Source organism: Magnolia sinica, chromosome 5, assembly GCF_029962835.1.
Source record: "Magnolia sinica isolate HGM2019 chromosome 5, MsV1, whole genome shotgun sequence".
Classification (NCBI taxonomy): domain Eukaryota; kingdom Viridiplantae; phylum Streptophyta; class Magnoliopsida; order Magnoliales; family Magnoliaceae; genus Magnolia; species Magnolia sinica.
This window is the reverse complement of record NC_080577.1, coordinates 15,106,266-15,126,553: the sequence shown is the minus strand read 5'-3', so window position 1 is coordinate 15,126,553 and position 20,288 is coordinate 15,106,266. Positions and strand designations below refer to the sequence as shown.

The following is a 20,288-nucleotide window of genomic DNA, read 5'->3' as shown; positions in this document are numbered from 1 at the left end:
TTTTTTTCTTTTTTTTATTTTTTTTTTTAAATACAAGTGAATCGCATATCTAACATGTGTTACTAGGCTACTAATCTATTGTACCATGCATGATCCATTGATGATGTCCTAAAACAATCATATTGTCAAATGCATTATGAAAATTACATCAATAGAATGATATAAACAGCTTAAATATGGGCCATGTAAATAAAGGCTTAAAAAATGTTGATTAGTTGCTCGTAAGTGATCCTACGCATGTGACCCATTCAAGGCTTGGAATTTTATCATTTTTTACCGAGATGCTCATCTTTCAAGCATCCAAGGAAACCTTACTGGATCAATGGATCTACAATGAGTTCTCTGTAACTTATAGTCATATCTCATATCCGATTGCAACAAATAGCATTCAAAGAGCATTAATTTCCTCAGTGGAATGATAGTAACATTTTATATTTATGGTGTAACATACACGGTGAGAAGAGAAACATAACAGGAGTCTAAATTTACCTGTCTTGAGATTTCTCCTTAAAAATTCTTAAATTTGAGATTTCCTTGGGGCATTCTTTATTTATAATGATGATGGATGGATTAATAGTTTGGATCATGAAAACTTGGATCCACTTGCCGGGAATGAAAACATGGTATCCTTGCCAAAGCATCTAGCCCTGTTTTATAACGTAATTCCTTGGGTAAGCCTCATATGGTCATTACCCTATAGTTTCTCATGTTTAAAGCTTAACAAACAAGCTTTTTCAATATAAAAATTGTAGGTAGGGAGCGGATTAGGTGAGACCCCGGACTCACCCTAGATGATGCAGCCCTTATTGTAGGGCCACCTTGATGTATGTATTCTGTATCCACAATGTCCGTCCATTTTTCCAGGTCATTCTAGGGCATTATCCAAAAATGAAGTTGATCTAATTATGTGGTGGACCATACCATGGGAAACAGTCATGATTGAATGCCCTATCATTAAAAACTTCTTAGGTCGCACCTTAATGTTTAAGTAGTGTTTAATTTCAATCTAATTTGTTAATAAGGTCACATAAACTTAGATAAAGGGAAAAAATATATATCACCATTAATGGTCAATCACCATTCTTTCCTATAGTATGGTCCACTTGATAATTGGATTTACTTCATTTTTGGAACAATTCCAAAAAATGATATAGAAAAATGGGTGGATGGTGTGGATGCATAATACATCATGGTGGGCCTCGCCTAATCCACTCTCGCGTAGGTCGAGTTTCCTATGCCATTTCAAGCAGGTAACTACCTCGTTCTGAGCAGCATAGGTTGCAGTGGTTGTCCTATCCAAGCCATTTGCCTGAACTCTTCCATCGGGATGGACCGTTCTTGGAATATCCTCCTAAATTAGTCTACTCTTAACTTTCTCAACGTTGGCAAGTAATACACGCTTAAACAGAAATATAGGAAACAAATCAAAGAAGGGTAATCAGATTAAGAGCTACTAATTGATCAGCACGTAGGGACCACGAGCAAGAGATCCACCGAGTTCATTTAGGGGGCGTTTGGATTGTAAGTTGCTCAAGATAAATTATTATTTTTTCCACATGCAAACACACCCACACATGCACATACAACCACACACTCACGCCATAGTGGGATTTCACCACCTATGGGTACTTGAACCATGTACTTATTTCACAAGTAACTTATCTTAGTTTCTACTTATTAAGAAGATAAGTATGTTTGACAAATAACATACGTATCAACTTCTCCTCTCTATGCCCCTCTTCAGTGGCTTATAAAATAAATAGAAAAGCTAAAAACACTAACTGAAGTGATTATGTACTTTTAAGTTAAAAAGTTATTTATAACTAATCATAAACCAAACTTATTTATCTAAAATAAGCCACTTATTTATTGCTATAAGCAGAAAAAGTAAATTATTTAGTGGTATCCAAATGGGCCTTTAGTGTTGGCCTCATTTTCACCCCAAAACCAAAAATCAGGTCTTTTCACTCTAGAAAGAGTTGGTATGGAATGCCCGCCATTAGTTGAGTGTGGGACTCAATGCTCATATGACACAAATAAGTGGAATGAATAATTGTGCAATAAAACCTACGAGGGATGCACCAAGTTTACCATGATTTTATATTACTTTCTATGGTGAAGTTGACCTCAAGTATGGATTAATGTGGTGTTTTGTTTCAAGGCCAAATATTAGGTGGTGCACTTGATGGCCTGTGCAAGTATAATGTGCCCTTATTTGATTGCGCCACGATTCTTCATTTGAAATGCTTTTCCTTTCTTAGTTTAGTGATATGAAACATTACAATGTTGTACTACCATATCAAGTAAAATTGAACAAAAACAGATCATTTATTTAAGAAGTTAGAGGCTTGGTCGCATGAATGATTATTATAGTAATGCAATGAAAAAGTGCAATGAATACAAAAAGTTTATTTATTGTTATGGGGAAAATAGGTCGACTAATAAACAAAGGTTAATTCAGACCCTCGTGCACTTCATTAGGTCAAACAACAACGGACACGAATGGAAAATCTGCCCACTCGGCCCCAAACTGAGCAACAGCTGGGTTCAAGTTCGACCTCTCGCTAGTAGGTCGAGAAATTGGCCGACCTGCACAACATCAAAGGACAATACTCAACGAAATGATCAAGTTGGACCTCAAGTCAACATATTATCCCCAAGTAGCCAAGACCACCTCAGCCTCCTACTGCACGCCCCCGCTGATTCCGAGTAATTAAAGGTTCACCTGAAATCTTCTCTAAAGAATTTGGATAATATCTATGACGCGCTCGAGATCTCGAGATCTTCGCTAAGTATCTCGGATGATTCTCCCACACGCCCACACGCTCAGAATTCGAATCCCTCCGTAATGCGCACCTACTATATAGGGAGATCCCCTCTATGTCACCGCTTCTTCTCAACTATATAACATATCTAATGGTGAAAGGTACGCATGATCTCTAGCCTAAAACCCATTACTCGACTAGACCCAGATTCCATATCTGACTTAGGCATCAGAAGGTCCCCTATAGTGGCCAAAGTCTCTTTTTTTCGTCTCATGTGTAGGTACACAAAGGTCCAGGAAAGGCTAACCGGATTTTTGCATCAACACTTATCTCTTAAAAGTATTTGCATTTGACTAGGATTTTTTTGTTTAATTTATGGATAGTAAAATCATAATAACGTTACTTATATATTATTTTTTATTTAAAATATTGTAAATAGAAGTAAATGAAGTCTTCAATTGTGCTTAATAGCCTATAAATGAAATGCATTACAATCCAAATATTTAGTTTAGATGCTTCTATTTGATTGTAATTATAATACATTGAAATTCATAAGAACCTGAATTTGATTAACTGAACTAGCTTCAATATCTTAAATTAGTGTACATGTGGTGGAATGATTGAAATAGGAAAAAATGTAGCAATACTGAGCCTCAGGCAAGCCATAAACGGAAGGATCACCAACAAGTGACTTACTAACATTTTTTAACCCGGTTTGGATGATCAGCATTTGGACAGCATGGATCATTCAATTGGTGTGATTTTAATGATGCAACGAGAGATGGATTGCTTGATATGGTCATCAACATACCACATATACAAATGACCACGAGTATAATGACACATTCGTTTAATCATCGGACTCTCCAAAAGAGACAAAATAAAGCATCTTATATTAATCATCAATTTCAAATTGGTCTCATTTACTGTATTTAGGCCTATCAAAACCCACCTCTTCAATTAATTTTTATTCCTCTTAAAATATCTCATTTACTCCCGTCCAAATGACAGCTGGTTTCAGCGTTAAATCATCAAATTCATACGCATATTTGTATATTTGAAATCAATTATTTTATAATAATACAATTAAAAATCATTAAAAAAAAAATTACATCTCCATCACTTTCTTTCCATTACAAACAGGGCTAGCGTGTACGTGCACATAACTTCCTTTTTATCATCTTTCGGCGTATAGACCACGGTGCCTTTTAGACCAATATAATATAATGTAATAGTTCTAGTCACGGGCACACGTGCAGCGTGGCACGCGTGTAAGAAGACATGGAGGTCCTCACATGGCGTGGTGTATGCAACTGGCCACAAATGGCAGGCCTATCTGGTCACAGGTGGGCCTACCAAAACATTGATCATGAAACCAACCAATAGAAATGGTGCACGTGTGTCACACCGGCTGCTAGGTGAACGGTCTGGATCTTGGGCAAGTATGCGACTATTACACGTGCTTCCTTCGTTTAGTATGTTAATCCTACTCGCGTGAGTAGGCTTGTTTTTCTACCGCCTCCCGGTCTTCCTTTGTTTGATTTTCTGGTGGGAGGCTTAGTCAAGTACATCCCCACGTAATTTGATACGATACGTATGTTTTTTATCCATTGCATTTGTTTTTAATTTTCAATGATCCAAACCGTTCATGTGATATTAGTTCCATTGGATAGGAGATTCCAGAAATATTATCTGATTATACAAAGGCAAATCGTCTATCTGCAAAGAAAATAGCCAAATTTCAAATGGTTAAAATAACTCAATGATTTTTTTTTTTGTTTTTTATGTATGAAAGAGTTGAGGGCCATCTTATAAACGGCTTGGATCATTGAAATATTTACATATTAAAGGGATAACAACGCGACGTGTCACATCGCAATACATCGAAACGTATTCAAGCAAACTTCTTGTGGTGGTATTGATGGTATGTCGGCATGGTTATGAGACTCACGGCATGGATGTCATGGTCATTTGAACATTTAAAATTATTCGAAATCAGCACGACTCGTGTTTTGCTCCTTTCGTCGTTGCAACTGCTATGGTAGATCACCTTTTGCACGTGTGGCATACATTTACGTCAATCCAGTCCGTCCAAATAGTGGGCCCCAATGTGTAGTCGCACATACATAATCACTGCATGAGTGAATGATCTGAAATTTATGAACATCGACGTTGCGTTATGTTCTGTTGGGTAAGTCCAGGGGTTGTGCCATTGCCCGTCAGTGATGAGTGGCTCAGATCCCGCACGAATGTTCCGTGTTGGAGCAGATGCCGCGAGTGACATTTTCAATTTCTTCTCGCGTGAATCGCATTGCCTTGCATTTCTTCGCAACGAAGGAATTACATGAGACGTGGACTGCATTTCTTCGTGGTACATCCAGGAATTTTCACCTCCGTGGGGTCGAGCCCGCCACTCAGTAGTCAAACCATTCGGCACGGCATCGTTGGATCCCCGGATCCACCAAGGTGGGTGAATACCTGACTATGGGGCCAAACTTGATGTATTTTCCTTACATCCATGCCGTCCGAACGTTTTGAAAGATTATTCTAGGGCATGATTTATAAATTAAAGCATACAAAGATCTCAGGTGGGCCACACCATAGGATAAATGGTGAATGGCCATTAAAAACTTCTGTGGGCTGCAAAAGTTGTAGATCAAGATGATATTTGTATGGTCCCTTCATCCATGTGTTTCTGACCTTATCAACAGGTATGATGGCCAATAAACATCACGGTGGCCGACAATAAGTTTTTAATAGTGGATATTGAATCATCACTGTTTCCTCTAGTGCTGTCCACCTGAGAATCGGATGTACTTCATTTCTTGGGATAATGCATTAAAATGAGCATTCAAAACGGATGAACCGCGTGGATTTAACGAAAGTATATCACAATGGCCCTACAGACAGGGATCCATTCGTATATTGGCTCCAACAGTAGATATACTATGGCTTGAATATTTCCAGATACTAATTCAACCTTTAGATGCGTTGCCTAGAGATCGGTGGTGATAAAGAAGACAAATAAAACAACGGTCCAGATTCAACCGAAATAATGGTTGGTCGGATCCTTCAATCTGAGATATTTTTGGGGTATGCCCCACCAAGGTGGGGCACAATAGACCAATGTTCTGGATAACGAAGCTTGGGCCCAAAGTCTCAAAATTGAAGCCCTCTGTACTGTACAATTTCGCGAGCCTTTGGCGTGGTAGTGACGCTGCCAGTAGCCGTTTGCGTACTGGTTCGGTGCTCTGTTGGCCACACTATGATGTATGTTTTCTATCCAAGCCGTCCATCTATTTTCCTAGATCATATTAGGGAAGAATAAAAAAAATTAGGTATCTCCATATCTCAAATGTACCACATCACAGAAAAAACAGTTGTGATTGAACGCACACCATTAAAAAGAATTGAGCCCACTAATGTTTATTTGCCATCCAACCTGTTGATTAGGTGACAAAGACCTGCATGAAGGAAAAAAATAAATACTGGCCTGATCTAAAACTCTTTGGGGACCCCTAGAAGGTTTTTAATGGTGGGTGTTCAATCAACACTATTTCCTACGGTATGGAGCACCTTACATGTAGATCTGCCTCATTTTTTGGATCACGCCGTAAAATGATCTTTAAAAATGCATGTACAGTGTAGATAAAACACATACAGTACGGTGGGCTCGTAGAACACAGTCCGTGGCCAACCGCGTCCGTTCGATATGGCATAAGTCGTCTTCCGGAGAAAATGACCACTGTAGACAAAACCTTTTACCCAGCGGTTTTTATGAAGGAATACAAACTTTAGTTACCAAGTTAGACTAGCACGTGCGGACAGCGACTTTGAGGACGAAACTATCCCTCCTTTCACGGAAACGGACTGGGTACTCCCCCTGCCACCAGCCAATGGCGGATGGTCGGTGGTCTGTGGGACCCACAATGATGTATGCTATTCATCCATACCGTCCATATGTTTTTCCATATCATTTTATGATATGCGACCAAAAATGAGGTATATCCAAATCTCAAGTGTACCACATTACAGGAAACAGTGTTGAATAAGCGTCGACCATTAAAAACTTTTTGGGCGCCCACTGTGATGTTTGTGAGAAATCCTCCCTGTCTAAGTTCATTCATAGGTCACAAAGACCTGGGTGAAGAAGAAAAACAAATTTCCTAATGATCCAAAACTTCTATGACCCCTAAAAGGGGTGAAATCATGGAATCCACTTACTGCTATAGCTACGGATTATAACCGTAGCTATATCCGTATCGCTGTCCTCACGCCATTACCATTCTACTTGAACGTCTACCGTTGAAACCCTTTTAGGGGCCACACAAGTTTTGGATCATTATGAAAATCGTTTTTCCTCTTCATCCAGGTCTTTGTGGCCTTATGAATAGATTGGATGGAAAATAAATGTTATGGTGGGCCCTACAAAAGTTTTAACGATGAAAATCAATTTTCCACTGCTCTGTGTGGTGTGGCCCAGTTGATCATTGGATATGATTTTCTTTTTTTGGATAATGCTCCGAAATGATCTCGAAATATGGATGAACGTTGTGGATATAATAAATACATAGCTGTGGGGCCATGTAACTTTGATTTCTTTTAAGCCGCTCGCACAACTGTCAGTTGGAGGAGCGTCAGCGCTCGTCTTCGCAGTGAAAGTGAAAAGGAGCGGTAGTTTCGTCCTCAACGTCGCTGTCCGCACGTGCTAGTCTAAGTTGGTAACTTAAGTTTGTATTCCAACATACAAACCGCTGGGTAAAAGGTTTTGTCTACAGTGGTCATTTTCTCCGTCTTCCGTGGATAGGATGGTATTGACGGAATCCTCCGCAACGGCTATTAGACGCATTGCGGAAAACGATCATATCTGGAATCCGTAACCACAATCAAGCCCGATACAAAATTAATAAAGGGCGTTTGGCCCATAGTATTAAATGGGATTAGATGGGATGGAAATGCATTGGGTTTGGTGTCAATTCCATTCAATATGTAGGGCGTGTTTAGGGCGTGGCATTAGGAAAGATTAGGTAGGATGGGATTCAAAAAACATAATTATTACCCGTGGTAGAGATGGTTCGTTGCTACCATGGGATAAGCTTAATTATGTGCTTTGTTTGTAATACAGTGGTACATTGAATGGATATACTCACCATCATTTGAAACTATTAAGAATAACACATGTGTTATATTTAAATTGTTCATTTGTTTTGTAATATCATTTTATAGCATGGGCTTAAAAATGAGGCAGATCCAAAACTTATGTAACCCCAAAGAAATTTTTAACGATAAGTATTCAATCCCTATTACTTTCTATGGTGGGTCCACTTGAGCTTTAGATCTACTTAATTTTTTTAGCCCATACTCGAAAATGACCTTGAAAAATGGGTGGACGGTGTGGATATAGCCCACACATCATGGTGGAACCTACCCAACAACTTGTTAATATTGAGTAAAATTGGCATGAAATCCAATGCAATTCCACCTGATCTAATTCCAAGCTTTTCCATTCTTCCCAAATATATAGTGGAATTGGCAGAGGATCATACGCAATTCCATCCCACTTAAGTTCATCTAATACCATGCGCCAAACATGCCCTTATGAAGAATGGAAAAGCTTGGAATTGGATTATATAGAATTGCATTGGATCCCATGCCAATTCCACTCAACGTTAGCAAGTTGTGTAGGTCCCACCATGATGTGTGGGCTATATCCACACTATACACCCAATTTTCGAGATAAATTTAGAGCATGGCCAAAAAATTAGGTAGATCTACAGCTCAAGTGGACCCACCATAGAAAATAGCGAGGATTAAATACCTACCATTGAAAACTTTTTTGGAGCAACATAAGTTCTAGATTGGTTTCATTTTTAGGCCCATGCCATCAAATAACGTTACAATACAGATGAACAGTATGGATATAACACATTATTACTCCTGATACTTTCAAATGATGGTGGGCATTTTCATTCAATGTATCACTGTATCGCAAACATATCACGGAGTTAAAGCTTATCCCATGGTACCAGTGGCAATCCCTGCCTTACGTAATAATTATATTTTTTACCTAATCCTTCCTAATACCATGCGCTAAACATCCCCTAAAGTGGGCCATACAACTGAAAAAATATATATGAGACCTCCACCACAGGTTGAGTGTGGGGTGAATCATGTTTTTAATATTCCATCCAATCCGTTTATCAGGCTTGCTTCACAATGATGAACATGGATTCCAAATATCTGCCTAATCCAAAATTCAGACGCCTCACACGTACTGGACTTAGAGGTTTTTTTTTTTTGGGAGTGATTTTACGTTATTTATCGTTGTGGATCTTTCATGAACTTCTTATCTATGGTTTATGGTATTTACGGTAAAAACGAGAAGGCTCACTTGATGAACGGAGTGGATTTCATACCCAAGGCATGAAAGTCCCCACAGAATTCGGGGGTTTTACCGGATTCAGTTCTGGATGGAACTATACGATAGTGGACCAGCAGTTTTCAGTCCTATACGTATCGGCCATGGCCCCCACGGTTCGCTGATCCAGACCATTGTTCTGTTGCATCCCGTATTGAATGGAACACATCTGATCAAATATCTCAGATAGGAAGACCACATCGATCAATGTTGTGACTTTTTCAAATGAACGTGGACGGCTTTATCTCTGTTCTGAGCCTTCTATACGTAGACCACAATTGAGACTTTTCTATTCTCATATAAAAAATAAATTACAAAAAATGGGCCATCTACAGTAGTAATTAACAGATCAAAGGTCTGGATTGCCTAAAAATGGGACCCACTCATCAGAACTGAAAGCACGCGTATGCAGCATTGCATAGACGTCCATCTCCACGTCATCCACATGCATGGAGTCTGTATGCATGTATGTGTCGGTATGACAAGGATTTTTCCAGTTTATAGTTACTCCCGCTCCTGCTTCTCGGTTTCATCGACGGACAATAAACCCTCCTCCAGTTTTCCATGAGCCGACAAAGACCGTCCGATCTCTGACTATTAGGTGACGTGGATGCTTTTGTCACCGTTCTTTCACCCTTGACTTTCCAGCTCCTTACAAACCCTTTTCCCTCTATTTCTCTACCTTGCTCCGCCGTTTTGGAACCCTTCGCTCCGATCTTTCAAACCGGCTTCGATTTTCCGTCTCGCTAGGGGTTTAATCTTTGCGGATCTGAGGAGGTTTCGATCTGTGTCGGCGCTTTTGGTTTTAAAAGCTGTTTCTAGCTAGGGTTTGGGAGGTTTCTGAGCTGTTTTTCGAGCTGGAGGAAGGAAATCGAGGGTTTTTCTGTGGAGATCTGTGGTGCGATCTAATGGCGACGGAATTAAAACAGCAGAAGCGTATCCCTTCGTTTTTCTATAATATTTTTATGATTTTTTCGCTTCTGTTTCGTGATTTTTACTGTATTTCTTGTTCCTGATTTCTGTTGATCTCAACTTTGATCGATCTTCGAAAAGGATTTGTTGTTTCGATGTAGGGTTTCCTTCATGGATTCCGCTTTTTATTAGTACTTTTCTTTATAAAAAAAAAATGGGCTGCTTGATCTGGCAGATCTGTGTAGATTAGAGATCTTTGATCGATCTTCGGTTTAGATCCGCTCTTCGTGCTAGCTATAGATCGATTTTTCCTTCTTCTTCTTCTTTTTTTGGTTAGTATTTTCTCAGTAGCTGTTACAGATCTTTGATAGTCGAGTCTCATCAGCTCCGTCATTAATCGATTTGATTTTCTTGTTCCTGTCCTTAGCTGTTTTGGCTTTTGATTCGATCTAATCTCACAAAGACTTGCAGTCTTGAACTGGATACAGTGAAAAATAAAGACAAGTCGATTCTGTATTTTTTTTTGAAATTTGAAATTATAGAACTATATGATCGTGTTTTCTTATGCTGATCTTTATGGCAAATTTGATGTATGAGCTGGAACGGTCGTGATCGAACTGTTGGATAGAACATGGTTTGGAACCTTAACTTGTTTTTCTATCCAGCTCTCGAAGGTGTAATGAAGAATCTGAAAATAGATCGTCCCTCTGATGTCAGCCATCCTACTATGGTATTGAATCCATTGATTTGAACTAACAATTTGTTGGTGTATTTCAATTTATCAAGTTACTGACTGTTGTTTAATGAATTGGGGAGGTTCTTTATCTCCGTGCACGTGTTACCCACTCTATATGTTGACTCAACATCCAAGCCGTCCATCTGGTAGGTCCCACTGTGTAGATGCCCTGGTCCGAAAATCTAGCTGGTTTGTTGATTAGGCGAGACACTGTATGAAACAATTGGATGGTTAAAGAGCTTGTTGCGGCTGTCCTTTTTTTTGTTTCCACTGTGGCCGCCTGAGGAGTGGTGGGGCCTCTCCACGCCGGGACACACCTGATGGATGTTCATCATGGACATGAAAACCAAATCTATGTTGGCGTGTTGGTGGGCTTTGGCACAAGTGGGGTTAGCGAACCTCTTAGATTGGAATGTTGGTTTTTTGATAGATATGATTTTTGGTGACTCTGTTCATACCAGGTTGCTTCGAAGGATGGAAGCCCGTCTGATGCAACGTCCTGTATCTCCTCGTCAGGAGATGCGACAGGCAGTGTTAAGGAAAGTGAAGTGGATCATGAGTCTTTGATGGCTGAGCAAGGAGTGTATTATTCACCCAGTAGCTACTATGGATACTATTACCCAGGTTTGTTGTGACTAAGATAGGCAATCTGTTTTCTATCATCTTTTCTTCTTTTTCCATAATTCTAATGGCAGTATGAATACAGGATATGACGCTTCGTTTGGAGAATGGGATGATCAGGGTTACTTTTATGGGACTGATGGATTGGATCAATATCCTGTGAGTTTTATCCATTTGTGTGTGTGTGTGTGTGTGTGTGTGTGTTTTATTTTTTTATTTTAATGTATGGTTATTGTTTTATGTTGCTCTGACTATGAGGCCAATTTCATCTGTTTTGTTGTGAGAAATTTGATGTGTATTCAAAAAATTGTGATAATTTCTTAATATGAGAGAAGTAGAGGAACTCTGTATTTCTCTAAGACTATTAAATTAATGGCTTGAGTATTCGATGCTGCAACTTATGTAACAAGGATATTCCACCTGGTCATCCATCTAATCACTTTAGCTGGCAGAGGATATCTTTCAATTTTCTCTTTCTACTGCCGTTTCTGTACTTTGTATGCTAGTTAATGCCTAATGCATTTTCATTTATATTGATGCGCTTCTATATTTTGTGATTTGGTAAATGCATGCTTATGTAATGGCATATTATTTTTTCGTATGTGTTGTGCACCCTTATTTCATCCAAAGAAACACATGCTGTTGCCAAAAGATGTGTACCATTTGGAAGTGGGTTACTGATCCCCTTTAAAAAAAAGGGCTTGCCTAGTGGTTATATGATATTTCCAGCCTGCAGCTCAATGATGGGCCATTGTTGTTTCCTCATTGAGGTCTTTGGTTCAAACCCACCTTACCTATAGTAAAAGTTGTGAGAATATATCTTTTGTCATGTGGCATTATGGAAGTGCAAGTGGCTGGGTTTTCCATGGTCATTCTCTGGTGTTTGTGACCAAATTCAAGAGACTCAACAAAATCGTGAGTTACGTAGGATGCAAGCCTGCAAGTTACAAGGATTAGTATGTTCTGGATGTTGATCTTGTCTCCAATGTTGGCGATTCGATCTATGGAATTTTAGATTTACAGTTTTCGTATAATTTTAGATTGATGCATTTTAAGGCAGGTCTACATGGATTGATGTGTTGCCCATTTGAATGATGCCTTATGCTTTTCAACAGCATCTGTAGCATCTTTTTGTTTGAGCTGGCAACTGACAGGACTTCTAGCTTATATTTTATTGCTAGCATTCCATTTGGATTGCTGGACGGCCAAATTATTTAAAAAATTCCTTTTACCTGTCTAATTCTTAGAATAATTTTGGTCTATTTTCTACTCTCTTCTTAGAACTCTGTTTGCACTTCAGCCGAATATATGTGTATGCATTTTGTTTGGAAACTCTTGCCAGCAAGTTGATTCTGGAAGTCTTTTAAGTCCCAAAAAATGCAAAACTGGCTTTGCTTATAGTTGACATCACCTATTGCTTTATCATATGTGGTCTTTTTTTGATTCATTTTTCTTTTTCTTTTTCCAGGCCTTTCCAGCAGATAATGGATCTCTCCTTTACTATATGCCGGGGTTTCAACCTGGCTATAATCCTTACAGTCCATACTCACCTGGAGGTATGGTTGGTGTTGATGGACAATATTTGAGTCAACAACCATACTTATCGAGCCCAGTGTTTTCACAGCCCATGACTTCCCCAGGATATTACGCTTCTCCAGTTCCATATGGATCAGAAGTAGCACCAGCATATCTGTGGGATCCATCTATATTCGGTGATGGGGCCCTTGGTAGTGGCTTTAGTGGAGGTCCAACAGTCACCGGACCCAAGCCCAATTACCCTGCCGCAAGTCATACGCTTGCTCCTCCGAAACCTACACTACCCTCTAAATCTAATATACTAGAAACAAAAGGCTCCTTGCCACCATTGAATGTGCCTCCAAGCACTGCCCTTCATAACCAATCTCTGAAGCCAACAAATAAGGTACTGCAGTGATTTGTATTTCATAATAATCTGAGTATATTTAAGTTTATTTGTGTGATTTGATGATATTTATAATAATTTACAGGTATCACAACATGGGTTTCAATCCCCTGCTCTCCTGGCAAAGGGTTACTTTCCCATATCTAAGTTCCCATCATTCCCCAGCCATGGGAAGAGTGACTTGCGCTACCCAAACAGTCCTATCAATATCAAAGCAAACGAGCGAGGTTGGGGAGGCACTGAAAAGCCTAAAACGAGAGCCAAGGCCAATGGGATGAGTGATTTTGACTTGCTGAATGAACAGAACCGTGGCCCAAGAACCAATAGTGCCAAAAGTGCGTGGGTATCGGAGGTTGGTCAAGCTGGATCTCCTGGTGCTGAGGGCAAAGACAATAGCAGCAGCTCTATTATAATCAGGAGGGATCAATACAACCATCCAGACTTTCCAACCAAATATGAACATGCTTTTTTCTACGTAATAAAATCATACAGTGAGGATGATGTCCATAAAAGTATTAAGTATAATGTTTGGGCGAGCACTCCGAATGGAAATAAGAGGCTTGACAGTGCATACCAAGACGCGCAAGAGAGAACGGGGGAGAAAGGCAGCAAGTGCCCTGTGTTTCTTTTCTTTTCGGTATGTCTTCTTGATTAGCTCTCATCAATGGCTATATGGACTTTGCTTTAGTAAGTAATAAGACTGAGTAATGAACATTTATATTCAAAAATTTCCCTTGCCCCTGTAGACACTTTGATGATCGTATTGGAATAAAGTGAGAACTACACCCTACATGGTTTTCCAAATGCTGGAAGATCTCTGATAGCTGTTAGCAGAAACTGATAATAGAAATCTAAATGGTTTTGGAATCCAGGATCAATTTCTGATTGTGGAGAATTTTCTGGATATCAATATAATCTTTGTTCTTTTGTCTTTGGAACAGGTAAATGCCAGTGGTCAGTTCTGTGGAATAGCTGAGATGACTGGCCATGTAGATTTCAACAAGAACATGGACTTCTGGCAGCAGGATAAGTGGAATGGATTTTTTCCGGTCAAGTGGCACATTATAAAGGATGTACCAAACCCACAGTTTCGTCATGTAATACTGGAGAACAATGAAAACAAACCCGTTACTAATAGCAGAGATACACAGGAGGTATGAATAATTAATACTAGTCCATTTCCACTGCTTCAACCTTGAGAAATGCTGCTACGATGTGTGTGCATCATGGAGTTCCATGAGATGTGACATCTCCATTGAATTTATGGAACATTAATCCTTCAGGGCCATAATTTTGTGGGCAACTTGTGGACGGACCATGGCCCAAAAATAAGATGCTTTGGTGATCATTTCAGTGGGCTGCAAGTGGGCTGTTAACACAGGAGGAAAAAAATCAGTTCCATCCATAGGCTACTGCCTGTCCGCGTGAAGTCTCCTCGCTCCCATGCATATTTACCAAGCATATTATGGAGTCCACGGTTATGGAATTTCAATGATGCCTGCATTATAACTGCATTTTTTCTTTGATTCTTGACTGATGTAAACTTAAAGCACACGTTCATATATTGATTCTCAGCCTGATGGTACTTGACATATGGCATACTACAGAAACCATCCTTCTCAAAATGACCAAAGCCATGCCCCTAAAGGGTTCGAACTGAACTTTGCTACTGGTCCTGACGGTGTCCTCATAATAAAGCTCATACTCTAGAGTGTATCCCTTAGCCACCAACCTGGCTTTGTATCTATCAATGGGCCCTGGTTTTGACTATGTAAAGTAGACCAGTCACAAAACAAAGCACTGAAGGACACTTTACTGAAGATGATGATGCTAATGAGTGCCAACTCCCCAGTTTAGACTTAAGGCTGATCTTACCGACTGTGGGATCAAAGAAGCAAATCTAGATAACTGTCAATAAATTAACAGCTACCTATCTGCAACACATTTTGACACTGTTCTCATCTAATAATCAATATAAATATCCATTGGGAGGCCCGGTATTGTTTTGAGTTGGAACTCTTTCCTTCCCTATAACCATCACTTTCACGACTTAAAAGCTTTTATTATGCATAGTATCTTTTCTATGATGTGACGATTTTGATTTAAATTCAAGATTACAACTGCATCTGATGTTATTTTTGGCTGTTAATAAAATAGGTTAGTTTTTCCCTTTTGTCTTTTGCAGGTGAAATTTCCTCAAGGCATTGAAATGTTGAACATTTTTAAGAACTTCACTGCCAAGACATCCATATTGGATGACTTTGGGTTTTATGAAAGCCGGCAGAAAGCAATGCAGGAAAAGAGGATCAGACCACTGACGCTACACCCAGAGCAATTACAGGTAAATTACCTTCCAGCGATAACATAAACAGAAAATTGTATGCTCTGATTTTCATCTTCGGATATAATCATTAAGCATTGTAATCAGAGTTCAAACAGAGCATACAAGTGCATAATGTTAAAACATTGGAAGAAGTATTTAAGAATAAAATCTGCCTTTAAGGTCTATTTGGTTAATAAACCCTAACGCCCATTGTAGTCCCCTGAGTAAACTCCCCTTAAGTCTCCAACTAGCTTCCCTTCCCTTCCCTTGTCGCAACTCTCCTGTATGAATGAGGAAAAATAAATAACTTTTGGGATATTTAGGGTTCGCCACTTACCTTTACACCTTTACATTGATATTTCGAAACCCGCCTACTTTTAACTTATTTAAAGTAATGCGCTTATAGTTTGAAAAGACAGTGAGAAAACCACTTTGCTGACCTTGACTAACTGTTGTGTACGGAAGAGCGTCATTAAGGTCTGAAAATGATCATTTTGCCCTTAAGGGCACTCGTTTTCACGAATCTACCCCCATTGTTTGGGGACAACGTGCGAAAGAGTTCATGGGACCCTTCTTTATGTATATAGTTGATCGAAACCGTGCATCCATTTTTTTACGCCTATTTTAGGTCACAAGCCAAAGGAATGGGTTAGATCTTTTTTAATGGCTGATTACCTCCGTTTCTTGTACTATGGTCCACCTGAGGTTTATATCTTTTTTCATTTTTTGGATCTTGCTCTAAAATGAATTTTCAAAATGGCTGGATAGCTTAGATGTAAGACAAATACACCTAGGTTGGCTCCACATTGAGGACAATGCTGTGTTGGATGAGACAGGAGCCGCACCTAATCCATTCCCGTCTCTGCCAAAGCTGTGCCAAAGCTGCCAGCTCTGATGTGACTTTTGAATGGCGTATTTGATCCCACTATTCATAGTGCCCATCGTGATGTTTGGGAGAAATCCACTCCGTTCATCCATTTTGGCAGATTATTTTAAGACATGAGGCCAAAAATCAGGCATATCTGAAACTAAGTGGGACACATGAGTGGAAACAATGGAAAGGGGCTGCTTGTTGTTCAATACTTTCTGGGCTCTACCGTGATGTTTATATGCAATCCAAACCGTTTATAAAGTGGCCCAACTGTTCATAAGGTCCTTGTCACTGATGAATTGAAAGAATAAATATATTAGCCTGATCCAAAGCTTCTGCGGCCTGTAGCCCCACAAATGTTTCAACGGTGTGCGTACAATATCAATTGTTTTATGTTGTGTGCCCTACTTGAGCTTTGGATTTGCCTCATTTTTGGGTTCATGCCATAAAATGATTTGGCAAAACATGCAAACTGGGTGGATTTCTCACAAACACCAAGGTGTCTTGTCTAGCTTGGGATCCAAGAACATTGACCGCCACTTTCTCTGTTGTTATGTGTCTTAAATGAATGGCATTTTAGCCTTTTATAAAATATGGTTTTAAAACTGTATGCAATTGTAACAGCAAATGACGTCAGGCGGTTAAATCGATAACAGAGCAAAAGGGTAAGCGGATTACTTTAAATAACTTAGAAGTAGGCGGGTTTTTGTAATTTCAAAAAAAAGGTTAGGCGAGTTTTAGTAAACAGCTCATAACATTTTTGCTGTGTGAACCAAAGGGAGTGATGATCATCCCCCTCATCCACTCAAGAGGATCTCACTCGAGAGGGTGACCACTATGTTAGTTTTGAACCATTTTCCAATCGGGGTGACTTTTTAACCATACAAATGGCTTAGCTGTACAGCAAACCAGACCGCCCAGATTGCTGACCCAACTGTGGATGTAGCAGAACTGGAAAATTGTACTTCTCTGATAAGATAATACAGTTAATACTAATCATCTGATAGTTGTAACCATCTGAAAATTTTCATTATTGTACATTGTATAGTCATTAATTTGATGTTTAGGATTGTTGATCAGTGTGCTTTTGAAATATGTTCCAACTACGATGGGACCCACAATTTGGATGGCCTGGATAGCTTTCCATCAGTGCCACTTGTGAGGAGGATCAGATACCACCATTTTTTAAATGCTCAAAACTAACATGACCCTATTTGGGCTAAAGTTTACCTAAACTGTATTCTGTTAGTAGTAACCATCTTAATTATTTCACTACTTTACTTTTTACCATGCATTTCATAGCCCATTTGTTGGATGTTTAGGGGTGTTGGTCAGTGTTCTTTTGGAGATATGTTCCTACAATGGGACCCACAATTTAGATGCCCTGGATGGCTGTGAATCAATGCCATGTGGGGAGGATGAGTTACCACAATTTTTTAAATGGTGAGACTAACACAGCCCTATATGGGAGAGAAGTTTGCCAAACTCATGCGTGTACAAGGCAGATTATGAACTAGTACACCAGCACATGTGCCAGCATGGCATGGGAGAGAGGTATAATGTTCAAGCTGTTCACAAATTGGCACCTCCGAAGATGTTTTTGTGGCCCATGATGTTAAAAACAGGTGGACAGCTTAGAAAACTCCTGCCATTTTTTTTTTGCTGTACTTTTATTTCACAAACAGTGGCTACTTGATATGTGGACCAACCTGATTCTTGCACCTGGGCATCCGCATAGAAGGAACCATCTGATGGATAGGGTGGTACCTGTAGCAATGTGCCATGCTAGCACTTATGGTGGAATGTGCATGAACTGCCTTGCACCCATGGGTGGATGTAGCAAAGCTCCGTTTGCAATTAGGGGAATTGTATGACTGCTGAGTTCGATGTTTGATACACAGACATTTGGAAATCTACACATGTTAGATAATAGTTCGAATTAAACTGGACAATTTGTCGGTCCCACTGTGGATTGTGCGTGATTCTACCGTAGCACATTAGTCTGATGATGCTAAATCATCCAATTTATGGCTCATAAGAAATGTACAATGATAGGATGATGAGCAGCATTTGAGGAGCTAGGATCATCCAATTGCTGTGAGTTTTGCATCATGATCTGCCAATGGTGTTATGGAGCAAACAGACTGTCTGAATCAATGATTAGCTGTCCCATGTGTCAACTAAAAGGTTTGATGATGCAGCCCACAGTTTGGACTATATCTGAATCCATACATGCCCACATCATGTGATGATCACGGTTTGAAATGTCCATAACATAACACTGTTCACCACTAATACCATTGCGTATAACCCTATATCAGGCTGTTCTGGATCGATACAGGTGTGTATCGGGTGATATCTACCACTTTCAGATGTTCTTTTAATCCTTGGTGATGATGGATGACTACCACCATTTTAAAAATGGTGGGAAATGCTCAGCAATTTAGCCTTATCATTTATTTGCTTCTTATTTAACTTTTAGTATTAATTAGTTGTTGTTAAATATCAATGGCGTGTTAGTTTTATTTGTCCTTGCATTTTACTAGTGCATGCATATGTGAATCTAGGGCTGGCAATGGTTTGGTTGGACCAGTTCAAAATCCAGGCCTATGTGAATTAAAGCTGTTCTTCCTTAGCTGACTGATTTCTTGTTGAAATTATACTCAAATCTAGTTGTATTGCGATAATAATGCTTTGAGGTGGAATATGCAAATGCATGTTCAAGTGTGATTTTACCCTTCCATTTCTCATGTGCCATTTGAAATTGTAGATATTGAAAATCCTTTTCCTTCTCTGCTTCTGCAGCAGAAAGCAGATGAAGGCCAGCATGTGACCAAGGCAGGTGATTCAAATTCTATTGTTGCTGGTGACCAGGTGATTGAACTGGCTTCTTCTAAGAAGAACAAAGAAATTAAGGCGGGCGTTGAAGCCAAGTAGCAAAGGCAACTTTTGAAAAGGGGATCATTTTGCCATGGAACAGCTCGCGGATGTTTTGAAGAACATGGCTCAAATGGCCATCACAATTGACGATCAAAGATGCCAGGAGGGAGTGTTGTATTTTGGTTCCTGTGTAGAGGGATTCACTGCATTTGAATTGGCCTCATTTGATGAGATTCCGGTGACTGGCATCCTATCTTCGAGCAGACTCCCAGCTGTGAGCTGGTGGAGATTCACGATGGCTGCTGACTAGAAATTCAGTGCACCGATCCGTGCCTTTTGTTTTCTTTTTCTTTTTTTTTTTCTTTTGGTGGTGGGGTTGTGGTTTGGATAGGACAGACTTGGCTGTATTGTAACTGGTGGTGGGTGTGTTTGGATGCACAAGAGGGGAAGGTTTTTTTTCTGGAATGGGGGTTGGTTTTTGCTTGTGAGGCATCCATTTAGGGCCACAGCTTCTCTCAAATTAGAAGAGTGGGGCTGTATCTTCATTGTTGTAAAAGGGTACAAAAAAGAAAAAAAAAAAGAGATGAGAATTGATGAAAAGTGATAGTGGAGAAAGATGTAATCAATTGTTCTTACTTCATGTTTTGTTGTATTTCTTTCGCACGTCTGTAGTTTTCTGTATGCAATATAGAATCTAATGCTCTGATGAAATTGCTGGTGCTGGGAATTTTTGCGTGGTTGGGATCCAAGTCGGTGCCAGAAAGTGACCACTGGCGTTGGAGGATGATATATTCTCTGCTTGGGTTTTCTGCTTTCGAGGGTTGGGTGCGTGGACCCCCCT

The 20,288-nt window shown here is 39.6% G+C and overlaps 1 protein-coding gene across 2 annotated transcripts; it reads left to right on the top strand.

The window, feature by feature from the left end:
* The first annotated feature begins 9,737 nt into the window (after window positions 1-9,737).
* LOC131245536 (YTH domain-containing protein ECT4-like) lies at window positions 9,738-20,031 on the top strand. 2 transcript variants are annotated; one of them, XM_058245062.1, is made up of 9 exons: window positions 9,738-10,119; window positions 10,761-10,825; window positions 11,293-11,455; window positions 11,538-11,611; window positions 12,921-13,373; window positions 13,459-14,010; window positions 14,315-14,527; window positions 15,559-15,714; window positions 19,376-20,031. In XM_058245062.1, exons 1-9 carry the CDS (start codon window positions 10,092-10,094, stop codon window positions 19,502-19,504), a joined length of 1,833 nt encoding a protein of 610 aa, XP_058101045.1. In that variant the 5' UTR covers window positions 9,738-10,091; the 3' UTR covers window positions 19,505-20,031. The 2 variants fall into 2 exon arrangements, with proteins under 2 accessions (XP_058101045.1, XP_058101044.1); XM_058245061.1 differs by having other exon boundaries at window positions 9,742-10,119; window positions 19,373-20,031.
* The last annotated feature ends 257 nt before the right edge of the window (window positions 20,032-20,288 follow it).

What these genes read in the sequence shown, in the direction of transcription:
- LOC131245536 (XM_058245061.1), top strand. Translation starts at nt 10,092, where the DNA reads ATGGCGACGGAATTAAAACAGCAGAAGC. An exon ending in GGAATTAAAACAGCAGAAGC is followed by an intron (nt 10,120 to 10,760) that starts GTATCCCTTCGT and finishes TTTTCTATCCAG; the next exon opens with CTCTCGAAGGTGTAATGAAG. An exon ending in ATGTCAGCCATCCTACTATG is followed by an intron (nt 10,826 to 11,292) that starts GTATTGAATCCA and finishes TGTTCATACCAG; the next exon opens with GTTGCTTCGAAGGATGGAAG.